This window comes from Archocentrus centrarchus, chromosome 19, assembly GCF_007364275.1.
Source record: "Archocentrus centrarchus isolate MPI-CPG fArcCen1 chromosome 19, fArcCen1, whole genome shotgun sequence".
Taxonomy (NCBI): domain Eukaryota; kingdom Metazoa; phylum Chordata; class Actinopteri; order Cichliformes; family Cichlidae; genus Archocentrus; species Archocentrus centrarchus.
In genome coordinates, this window is record NC_044364.1 from 29,541,536 (window position 1) to 29,554,179 (window position 12,644).

General features: G+C 42.0%; 1 protein-coding gene across 2 annotated transcripts; it reads right to left on the reverse strand.

Moving 5' to 3' along the window:
* Window positions 1-35: 35 nt before the first annotated feature.
* Window positions 36-11,949, reverse strand: tmem101 (transmembrane protein 101). Of its 2 annotated transcripts, XM_030755647.1 has the most exons (5): window positions 11,876-11,949; window positions 8,264-8,321; window positions 4,864-5,044; window positions 3,014-3,160; window positions 36-2,158 (listed from the first exon to the last, which is right to left on the reverse strand). In XM_030755647.1, exons 1-5 carry the CDS (start codon window positions 11,907-11,909, stop codon window positions 1,850-1,852), a joined length of 729 nt encoding a protein of 242 aa, XP_030611507.1. In that variant the 5' UTR covers window positions 11,910-11,949; the 3' UTR covers window positions 36-1,849. The 2 variants fall into 2 exon arrangements, with proteins under 2 accessions (XP_030611507.1, XP_030611506.1); XM_030755646.1 differs by lacking the exons at window positions 8,264-8,321; window positions 11,876-11,949 and adding an exon at window positions 7,827-7,994.
* Between the last annotated feature and the right edge of the window lie 695 nt (window positions 11,950-12,644).

The following is a 12,644-nucleotide window of genomic DNA, read 5'->3' on the forward strand; positions in this document are numbered from 1 at the left end:
ATTAACACAAGTCACACATTAAATATAAGACTGGACAGGCTTTATGCATTTTTAATCAGTCGTGCTGGTAATTATGATTCCTAAACACACTGCAGCGTCTTGGACCCGAGGGATCCGTTACATTTTATTCATACAGCGCCAAATCACAACAGCAGCTGCCTCAAGGCGCTTTCTACTGTAAAGGTAAAGATCGAGAGAAACCCCAGCGGTAAGACGACCCCCCTATGAGCAAACACTCACCGACAGTGAGAAGGAAAAACTCCAAGGTTTCAGCTTCAACTTGACATTCAAGGAAGAAACGCTGTTCACTGAACGTTCAGCTGAAGCGGTCACACCAAAGAACACACACACACACACACACAACTGTCATTTTCAGTAAAGTGAAGCAACTCGCAATAACTCGATACCCATGTATCTAAATTCATTTCATATGAAATGTGACCATTATTTATACAAACAAAAGCATTTTATTTTAAAAAACCAAACCAAACCCTGTATTACAGATATAGATATAAAAGCTGGGCGTAGCTTCTGGGTCTGAAAAGCCAAGGCAGTGTCTTTAACATGCATTCTATTTAACAGCCACCAGGAGGCGACACAGGTGGTTGTAAAAAGCAGATTTCCGGTACTGTAGGAGTCTATGGGAAAACGACCCTCAGGCTTGGGCTCATATTGAATCAATAATGAAATCCATTTTGTAAATTTTGGAAGGATTATCTGGGATACACTCATTGGTTAACAACTTGTGACTGACAAGTTGTTAACCAATGAGTGTGCGGTTTCAAACTCAGACCACCTGCTTCTCGTAACGTCACAATAGCAGAGGTGAAAACACTCACCTCGGCTTCAAAACAGGACTTCGAAAACCAGCGGCAGACGTCACGGTGGCGACGTCCATCATTTATTCTGTCTGATGTCAGACAGGGACGCCCGTTTAAAGCACTGCATTAAACAGTTTATTTCCACAAGGCCGGCACAGTCATTCCATTACAGAAGCAATACTAAGGAGACATTAAATTAAATCAAAGGTAAAACCTGAACCTTTGAACCCACTCCAGTAAAGAAAAAAAAAAAGGGGGTAATTCAATACATATGGAAGTTCTAAATTGGCTACACGTGTGAGTGGTCTGGCAACCCACCTAGGGCGTACCCCACCTCTCCCTCTGACCCAAAGTCAGCTGTGTTAGGCTCTGTGGTTGCTGTGGAGGTGCTGTTAGACAGCAGCTGCCCATCAGAGACTGGATTCAGGGTCAAAAATCCCCACCAGTCTAACTCTAAGTCCTGACTGAACGCCCACTCCACCACTGCATTAAAAAAAAATATTTTGAATCAGTTTTACAATTCAAGGCAATCCACGGTTAAAAAGACATTTTAAAGTTCAATAAATGTGTGACGTTAAGTATTTACCAAATCAGTTATGATTTGTGGTAACTGAGCTGCAGCTTAATGTTGGTTTTTCCTTTAATTTATCACACAGCGAGTTTCCCCGTGCCACATATTTAAACCATCTACTGTAAATAGTGACTGAACGTTTTACAGTTCCCTGTAGGTTTGTAGCACTAACAGTGTCATGTTTCAGAGCATAACAGAAACAAAAATGTAAACATAAATCCAAATAAATTATTAAAATAAAAAAAACAAGATTGTGTTTTTTTCTTTCTTGCAAAACCAAAGTTAGAAATGGGACAAGCGACGCAGCTTACATCCAACCGTCTCAATCCCAAATCCTGAGGCGTCACTGAGTGACGGCAGCTTTGAGTACAGAGTTGGGCCATGATGAAAAGACCACCATCATCATCATCCTGTGCAGACGCCTCGGTCCATAAAAACTGTCTGAGAGGATGACTGCTCAACCATCGGTAGCCAGGATCAGTACAGCAGCGAAAATGCCCACATTATGACCCATCAGCTTCATCTGGTTCCAGAACTCCACCTTACGAGTGTGGTGCCAGTAACCGATGTTGCCGTCGATGAACAGGATGATGAGAGGAAGGATGGTGGCCAGGATCTGGGCAGCCAGGCGGATGTAGCAGCTGGAGAGGAAGGCCAGAGCCAGAACACCGAACAGCACCTCCAGCAGCATCAGCGTGAGCTCTCCCCCAATGATGTGGTTTAGATAGGCCAGCCTGTCCTCTTTGCTGTGCTGGAGGGAGTACACCTAGTGGGGAGAAAATGGTACTGCAGCATTAAAACTAAAAACAGTTTGATAGAAAGCTGTTTGAACTCATTAACTTTATTCAGAAAAGCATGGAATCCTGTTATTATTTCCCATGATGATTATCTGGTTTATGCACACACATTTCTAGTAGCTCATTTCTTGTTGATCGATCAGAAGGTTCAGAATTTAAACTAATTAACTGAGCAGCACAAAGAGAGCCAGTTTATGAAGACGTTGAGGAAAATAAGCAGCATCCATCCATTCGCTTCCGCACATCCTGTTAAGGGTCGCGGGGGGGCTGGAGCCTATCCCAGCTGTCATAGGGCGAGAGGCAGGGTACACCCTGAACAGGTCGCCAGCCTGTTGCAGGGCCAACACGGAGTGACAGACAACCTTTCACACTCACATTCACACCTATGGGCAATTTAGATTAGCCAATTAACCTAACCCCAGTAAGTGCAAATAAGCAGCAAACCTTCATAATTAAAACCTATTCTGCTCACAAAGATAATGAGTGAAAACAACAAAACTTCACATTTAACAAACTGGACCCAAACTCCTGCAAACAATCACCATTAATTATCAAAATAACTGCAGGGTAAAAACTAATTGTGGCTCTAGTTTAATCTCACTCTTAGAAAAGTTGTTAAAATGTTTTTAACAAAATCCATGTTATGGTAGTTTGAATAGCAGCCACAAAAGGAAATGCATAATCCATCTTCTGTTCTTTATCTGGGTCTGGTCCACCTCCCTCCTCCCTGCCACCGCCTGCAGCTCTTCTGGGAAGACAACGAGCTTTCCCAAACCAGCGTGTCCTGGATCTGCCCCAATTTATAGAAGTGAAATGTGTCTTACCATGCAGATAAGATAGACTCCCAGAAAAACTTGGCCAGTAGACTGCAGGGATCTGCTGCGAGGCTTCTGTCTGTATACCTCCCCCGCCCCGCTGGCCAGAACCAGAAAGCCTCCAATAATGGCCAGCGCTCTGGAGTACATCCGCACCTGCAGTGAAGAAGGTTCAGGCTGTAACAATCTGCCCCAAGTTCCTACTATAGTGTCTGTGTGGATTCTCAGTCATCCAGGTCACGGTAGTCTCAAGAGCTTGAAGAAGGAAAAAAAAGAGGCGACTGGATTTCTTTCATTTTGTGAAGATGTTTCACATCTTTATCCAAGAGGCTCCTTTAATTTTCAGCTCAGAATTGAAGAAGCCTCGTCTTCAAAACATGAAAAATCCAGTCGCCTTTTTTCAAGCTCTTGAGACTTCCTACTACAGTGGCTAATAAAGTACTCCACTCTCAGACTTGTAGTGGTGGCCCAGATCCAGCTTTACCTGCACGTTTGACACAGATCTACTTTTGTCTAATAACTAGGGCTGGGACTTTAACGCGTTAAATTCGATTAATTAATTACGGGGAAATTAACGAATTAAAATTTTTAACGCATTTTAACGCACTTTGCACCGTGGAACATTTCTCAGTGCACGAGTTCCCGGCATACAGATTATATCGACGCACAATGTCCAAATTAGGGGCCGCATCCTGCGAAGGACCCGGCCCACGTCCTTCAGAGCCCACGAAGACCGCAAAGGGAGGACGTGAGCGGCTAGCCTTCATATCAGCGTCACCTATCCTCACCTGTAGCTCATGTCGCCTAGCAACCGTGAGTGTGAAGCCCAGCTGTGTAACAGCAGCTGTTAAACGGAGAACGAACTTTTTCTCCTTTTTGTGGTTTAATTTTAATTATTTTATTCAAAATAAGCTGTTAAAACAAGCATGACACATTTCAACATCAAGGAATACAGCTGAGAGAATGATTAATTTCCAACTATAACAAGTGAGACATTAATGTTGAATAAAACTATCCAGTTATGATGCTTAACTTTAATTTCAGGAGTTTGCTTATCACAGGAGCACTTCCACCCTTCATTGGTCTGTGTAGTAGACTGGTGGGAAAATAAACAAGATTTTGAAGTTTAAGCTTATGTATATTGATTTATTCATCAACTAAACTTAAATTAATATTTCTCATGTCAAATATTGAAATGCGATTAAAATGCGATTAATTTCGATTAATTAATTACAAAGCTTGTAATTAATTCGATTAATTTTTTTAATCGAGTCCCACCCCTACAAATAACTTAAACACTGATCCAGGCCAGTACCTCATTTAGTAGAAGTTTAGTCAAAAATTTAATTTAGTACATTAATCAACAGACATAAAACAACTTTGTCTTCAGAAGTTCAAGAATTCATGTGGTACACCAACACAAAGCCCTATAATAAAGATATGGGAGAAGAAGCCGAAGCTCCTGGATAACATGTTAAGATCGTGCTTGTAAATCACTTATGTTTAGCTTGGAGCAGTGCTCTTCTGGGGAGGGAGCACAGGCAGCTGCTGAGAAGGCCTCTCTCCCTGAACCAAATGGCCCGTGTACACGTAATTTCCTCTGATTCTTTAATAGATTAAATGTCATAATTTTTTTAATTAAAGTGTTTCAGGTGTCTTCCTTCACAAACAAATCACACAACCTGTCACAACGATTGCTGGAGATTCTTTGTTTAAACCCTTTTTAGTTATTGCCGTCCTATGTGAAGTTCACATTTGTAACAAGTACCCGTCTTCCTCAAACAAATAACACTAAAAATCAATCTGTGGGCTGATAACTGACTTTATCTCTTACTTTTAAATCAAAGGCTGTCACTCACCTTAAGCCATTCCCCATAATACACCTGCTCTCCAACATATGATGCATAAGTACTGATAGCAAGCTGTACGGCAGCAGCCAAAGCGAACCACCTCCTCTTCACTCCAAATGACATGAAGCTGGCGCAGATCACTGCAGCACCCATGTCAACATACAGGTATGGTATGTGGATGTCTGGTTTCCTGTAAATGCAGGGGAAGGGTGTCAGATTAAATGTTGTGGATTGATTTAACAAGTTTTTCCTGGCTCAGAAAAAGCTTTTGTGTTACATTACTGAACAGAAATCAAGGGTTTTCCTACCAATATGACAAACAAAGTATCCATTTATCTTAAGCAAATAAGACCCCCCCCCATAAAAAAAATGTTTTCTAATGCTCAAAAAATAAAAGGAACACTTTTTAAATCAGAGTTCAGCATCAAGTCATTGAAACTCCTGTGATATTGATGTAAGTATCAGAGGGGGTGTTCATCAGTTTCAGCTGCTTTGCTGTTCATGAAATTACCAACAGGTGCACTAGAGGGGCAACAATGAAACAACCCCCCCAAAACAGGAATGGTTTTACAGGTGGAGGACACTCACATTCTCCCCTCTGACTTGGTTCTGCACTTGGCTAGGGTCAGAGTCACAACTGGGAACATGAGGTCATACCTGGACCCTACAGAGGTTGCACAAGTAGTCCAATTCCTCCAGGATGACACATCGATATATGCCATTCCCAGAAGCTGGCTGTGTCTCCCAGCACAGTCTCAAACGCATGAAGGAGATTCCACGAGACAAACAGTTACTGTAGGAGAACTGGACAAGGAACTGCCCATAAAAGCCGCTGTGGCCAAAAATAAAAAAAATAATAAGGTCCTTAACCCATCAGCAGGACCGGGATCTCCTCCTTTGTGCAACAAAGAACAGGATGAGCACTGCAGAGCTACAACATGACCTCCAGCAGCCACTGGTGTGAACGTCTCTGACCCAACAATCAGAAACAGACTGCATGATGGTGGCCTGAGGGCCCGATATCCTCTTGTGGGCGCTGTGCTCACTGCCTGGCACCGTGGAGCCTGGTTGGCATTTGCAATAGGATACCAGAGTTGGCGGGTCCACCACTGGAGCCCTGTGCTTTTGACAGATGAGAGCAGGTTCACCCTGAGCACATGTGACAGACATGAAAGGCTCTGGAGAAGCTGTGAGAACATTATGGTGTCTAACATCATTCAGCATGACCGGTTTGGTGGTGGGTCAGTGGTGGTCTGGGGAGGCATATCCATGGAGGGACACACAGACCTCTACAGGCTAGGCGACAGCACTCTGACTGCCATCAGGTATCAGGATGAAATCCTTGGACCTATTTTCAGACCCTACGCTGGTGCAGTGGGTCCTGGGTTCCTCCTGGTGCACAACAATGCCCGGCCTCATGTGTTGAGAGTGTGCAGGCAGTTCCTGGAGGATGAAGGAATTGATACCATTGACTGGGCACCATGGTTGCCTGACCTAAATCCAATAGAGCACCAACATCCATCCAACACCACCAGGTTGCACCTCAGCTGACCAGGAGATCAGTGATGCTCCTGTTTGAAATCTCGGAGGAGAACCCCCAGGACCCCACAGCTCATTAGGAGACCCGACATTGTCAGGCATACAAACTACTGAGTACCATCTTGAGTTGCTGCAGTGAAATTTCAGCAAAATGGACTAGCCTGCCTCATCTTTTGTTCACCTTGATTTTAAGGGTCTCTTGAATTCAGCCCTCTGTAGGTTGATAACTTAAATTTATATCAAACGATGTGGAATCCTTTCATTCCTAACACATTACCCAGTCCATGTCAGTGTAGAGATCCAGCATAAATTTTTTTTTTTGTTATTGAGATCTGATGTGTTTTCAAAGTGTTCCTTTATTTATTTTTAGCTGTGTGTGTGTTATATATATACACACACACTTCTATATCTCCACATTTTATGGCTAAACACTTGTAAGAAGACAGAAAAATCCTTTGAAAGAAAAACCCTATGCAATTTACTTTTTTTTTTAACTGTTTGTTACATTATTGTGTATTGCACTGAGGTAGCTACAATATATATGAAACACATTAATAATTAATAATAATTATAAATAATAATTAACATTAATAATCTTCTAACTGGCTTTGCACTGACATTTTTTCATTTTCCTCAAAAATACATTTATTAGTATTTAAAAACAATAATAATGAAACAGGAAAATGAGAAACAAGAAACGCTACCCTTATGACTATACATGGTAACCACTAACAGTGGATAAAATCCTCTGCATGTCCACTCTTACTACATCCCTAAATCTTCTCTGTGGTCTTCCTCTTTTCCTCCTGCCAGGCAGCTCCACACGCTCTGGCCAGTATATCCACTATACCTCCTCCTCAGCCTTGCCTCTCTAATTTTGTCTTCAAACCGCTCAACCTGAGCTGTCCCTCTGAGGTACTCAGTGGCCTCCTTGGCATTTATAAACCAAGCAGGCAGATTTGATAAAAGATGTGGAAAATTTCCGTAGAGCTGCTGTAATTACAGGGTGGTTCAAAGGGGTGTGGTTGTCCACCACAGACTGAAACAATATACTCCCAGTGTCAAAACTGACGAAAACCACGACTAAGCAAGACAAATTATAGCCTGCCCGACCTAAAATTACAGACGAGGCTAAATATAACCTGGCATCTCATCTTAAACCAGCTCTGGTGCCCCAAAAAACTTCTGCCTGATGTTAATTTCTGCAGTCCAACCCCCATAAGCTAGCAAGCCCATTTCCACGTTTATAAGAAAAAGGTTATTTCATGTAACTTTGTTGCCTTGTTAATTCAGATTTCACAGCACTAACGAAACATTTCGAGCTATAACCTTTGTAATATCGTTTTAATATGAAGACTTGTTTTTCTGGAAGTTTGATTGAATATTGGCCAGCTGTTAGCTACCGTGAGCTAGCTTTCTCGTTCTTTATTTACCTTTTCGAGTCCGCTCGTTCAGCAAACAGCATCAGCATACTGAAGCAGTTCCAAAATCCAAACCGGGTCAAGATAAAAGCCCCCGCTTGGCTGAGAAACCTCAACATCTGCTTCCTACTAGGACCTGCCATAGATGCTGCTTATCTATCCACCAGCGATACAGCGGCAGATACCTCATTAACTTCCGGGTAAAATTACCTTTACTGTCGAAGTAAAAGCATACGTGGTGCAGAAAAGGGCAAATGATTGCTTTCAGCTCTTATTTTGAAACGACTTTCGTTACAGTCTTCCTATTGGCTGATATGACAACTACGTGAGCTGAACTCCGGGCAGGACCAATCGCAGTACTGTTGGGACAAAAGATGGTCGATACTGCCATCTACAGGAAAACGTTTGTCATTACAGGAATGATTAGCGGTCATGAGAGGAAAACGTACCCGTGCCTGATGCTTGACCTCATTTTTCTCAATAGCAGAGGCTTGGATCTCTCTTCTTCTATTTAAAAACAAAAACAAAAACAAAAAAACGATTGGCTGTTTGTAATATTATTACAATGTATTGAACTTATTAAAACGCTCATTCATTCTTCTTCAATTAAAAATTCAAGAACGAGACTTGGAGAGAATAGGAGACTAGACACGCACATATACTTTTTTATTCCAGGTATTTACATCTGGAACTGATACACAGTTCAGAAGATAGCACCTATTGTCTGAACCCACCTATTTTTCTTGTGAGCAACTGTACTGGAACATGCAACTGACAGGTGTGTTTTGTTGCCCAGGTGTGTCCTGTTAATTGATTATTCAAACAATAAGTAGCACTACTTAGAGGAGTAACCAACCTGAATACCTGAGAACTGTCTGTTGGTGAAATACAAGCAATTGTGAAGCTGAGAGAAGATGGAAAATCAATCAGAGTGTTTGAAAAAACATTGACAATAGCCAATACAACTGCTTGGAATGTCCTGAAGCAGAAAGTCATCACTGGTATACTAAATAACAGATGTGGGACAAGTAGACCAAGGAAAACAACAGCAGCTGATGACAGAAACATTGTAAGTACTGTAAAGAAAGGCCCTAAAACATCACAATCTACTGTTCACTTCATGAACAAAAGCACAGAGGCTTCACCAGAAGATGCAAACCACGAATTAGTAAAAAGAACAGGAAGGCCAGGCTGGAGCCTCAGAAATTCAGATTCAAAGTTTTATAGACTGATGAGACAAAGATGAACTGTTACCAAGGTGATAGAAAGGCTAAAGTTTGGAGAAAGAAAGGATCCGCTCATGATCCCAAACATACAAGGTCATCTGTGAAACACAGTGGAGGTGATGTCATGGCTTGGGCTACCATGGCTTCTTCTGGGACGGGCTCATTAATCTTCATCAATGATGTCATCATGATGGCAGCAGTACAATGAACTCAGAAGTCTACAGAAGAAATTTGTCAATTTAAAGAAAGATGCATCACACAGCAAGATTTTCTTTTTACTTTGGTTTGACTGTGTTGTTATTAGGGCCCGAGCACGAAATGTGCGAAGGCCCTATTGTTTTTGCTCTGTTTATTATTATTATTATTCAGTGAAATGAATTTGCTTTTGGGGGGCTTTATCATATTCAAAAACTCAAACTTTGCACATGCATCACACCTGGCGAAAATTTAAGTATTTTAATGGCCTCGGGCAAGGGCCAGCCAAAATGCCTCAGTAGCACCCCCTAAAGTACAGCCCCACCGCTGTGTTTCACGTACATTTATGAAACTTGCTACACATATGTATCACATCCATACGCACAAAAAAATCTTCTTGGGGCCATGCTCTAAACCCAACAGGAAGTCAGCCATTTTTACTCAAACATGCAAATTTGGCGATTTGCACCCTTCAGACTTTCTCTAATAACTCAAAGGGTTTAGAAGTTATCAACTTCAGATTTGGTGTGTTTCATCTACACACCAAGGGGAATCTACGTTTAAAAAATGGTGAGTTTTTGACCAGGGGGCGTGGCCCTTATGCCCCCCTGAAATTTGATCATTCGCGATGAAATTTTGATTGGGTCTCATTCATACCTTCATACTCCAATCTGGATCAAACTTTCTAAGTAGGATGAGTATCCGCCCCTGAACACATACATATGGCAATATTTTATGACAATCGCAGCGCCACCTAGTGGGAGCAGGAAATGTCATGTTTTACACTTAGAGGTCCACCTCTACTGTGGTGGAGCAGAACCATCTCAAATTTCCCCTGGAAAGCCTTAAGGAGTTGGGCTTACACTGTTTTCAAAACTGAGCTTTTGCCAAAGGGCGTGACCATGGCGGGAGGGCAAAGTTTGATGTTTCACCATCAAGACATAAAGGGCTGTAACTCAAAGACACATTGCCCAATCTGCCTCAAACTTCAGTGGTTTAATAAGCCTCCTGCCCTGAACACATTGATATGCATAAAGTCCATAAACGTTAGAGCGCCACCTAGTGGCAGCTCGAAATATCAGAAAATGGCATGTTTTTTGAGTAGCCCGGAGCTACATTTTATCTACAGCTCTGAAATTGTAGAGGCTCATGTAACATCCTAAGACGTACAAAAAAGTCTCTTGGACCCTACCCGAAACCCTACAGGAAGTCGGCCATCTTCAATTGAAAGTGTTAATTTTTGCCATTTCCATGCCTGGTATTTGAATGAACTCCTCCTAGGGCATTTTACACAGTGAGACCAAATTTGCTCCACATCATCTAGACAAGGAGCCCATCAAATATTGTGGAAATCTTGACAAAAAATTAAACGGTGTTGTCACACCAGGCCATTGAATTTGGCCTTCGTTTTTCTCCCTCACCACCAAATTTTTTTGTGCACTTGTTCGCACATGCTTTGTCTGATCAGCCTGAAAATTTAATCACTCATGTACACACCCAGCCTGAATCCATAACTACAGATTCAAGCCTGTAGGTGCAATAGCGCCCCCTACAGAAGCAAATGAAAATTTGTATGACCGTCCACAGAATTAGTTTTGCTCTGAAATACATGAAAATATCTTTCACCATTCCTTACAAAATCCTCATCAGTTTAATAAGCCTCCTGCCCTGAACACATTGATATGCACAAAGTCCATAAACGTTAGAGCGCCCCCTACTGGCAGCTTGAAATATAAAATAGCATGTTTTTTAGCTAGCCCCAGAGCTACATTTTATCTACAGCTCTGAAATTGTGCACACTCATGTAACATCCTAAGACATACAAAAAAGTCTCTTGGACCCATACTCCCAACCCTACAGGAAGTCCGCCATCTTCAATTGAAGGTGTCAATTTTTGCCATTTTCAGGCCTGCTATTTGAATGAACTCCTCCTAGGGCATTTCACCCAATGAGACCAAATTGGCTCCAGATCATCTAGACAAACAGCCCATCAAAAATTGTGGAAAGTTTTACAAAATATTAAACGGCCTTGTCACACCAGGCCATTGAAGTTGGCCTTCATTTTTCTCAATCACGACCAAAATTGTTTGGGCACGTGTTCGTACATGCTTTGCCCAATCTGCCTGACAATGTAATCACTCATGTACACAGCCACTCTGAACCCATAACTATGGATTCAAGGCTATAGTTGCAAGAGCGCCCCCTACAGAAGCAAATGAAATTTCCTATAGCATCCATAAACTTAGTTTCTGTGAAATGTATGAAAATTTGTTTCAACATTCTTGACATCATCCTGATCAGAAAAGTCAATCAGACCCATGCCCTATTTTGCATGCTGGCGCCGTGACCACACCCCCAAATATTCCATTGCTTCTATGCCGAGAGCAAAAGCTATCTTTTCCTATAAAAGAATTCAACTTTCTACAGACCTTCTGTACACCATCACGATCACAAGACCTCCGAATGTGGCATGGGTCGACGAGCGCCACAGGTCGAGGTGCGAGGGCCCGATATCACCGCTTGCGGTTTTAATATTATTATTATTATTGCTAATAACATAGCAAATCATCAGCCTCACTTTCTAATGTCCTCCAACAATTATCCCCCCTTGAGGCTGATGAGTGCTTGACCATAACTTACTACTTTTGCTCCACTGTCTGTTCTCCAGCTTCATGCTGACCCCCTCTGTATTCAGATTACTTATGTCCAGTGAAGTGTCACCCTTTAGTTCTCCTTCTCCTGGAAAGACAAAGTTAGCTCTGACCAGGCTATGCCCTTGATCACACCTTTGAGATCTCCTGGCCATTTGATTTCAACTTAAAAATAATGGCCACTGCACTGGGAAGCTGTAAAGCATCAATTAACTGCAACACAGAGGATTGCCTTCAACTCTATGAAATCCTCTCTATTTCTAAATATTAGCATTAGCATGACAAACCTCATTAACCTAGGCTGAATCAATGTACAAATTAAGTCTTACCTGTAGCCAGTGTACAAGCCGCTGTTAAGTTTTTTGATCTGAGATCAGCGATGAACTCAGCAGATCAACCTTCTGAGCTTCTGGAGCAGAAAAACTTACACCTGCAGAATTAAGTTAAACAACTGTGCAGCCCACATTACAGCCACACTCATCCCTAAAGCAAGAACCCTCCAAAAGCAGTGTTAAATTAGCTGTAATAAATTCATTATGCACATTAATTTTCTCAGCTCCTGAATTTGTCAGTCTGTGGCACAATCATGAGGAGTTCATTTTGGAAACAGGTTTAACATTATGACATCTTTAATAGTTCAGGGGCAGATAACCTTACCTCCTACCCCGTAGTCTTATTTGAGTGATAACAAACCTTGGGCAAAAACAACACACACAACTGATGTGGCGTACAAAGAGTTACAGGATGACCTGGAGTTA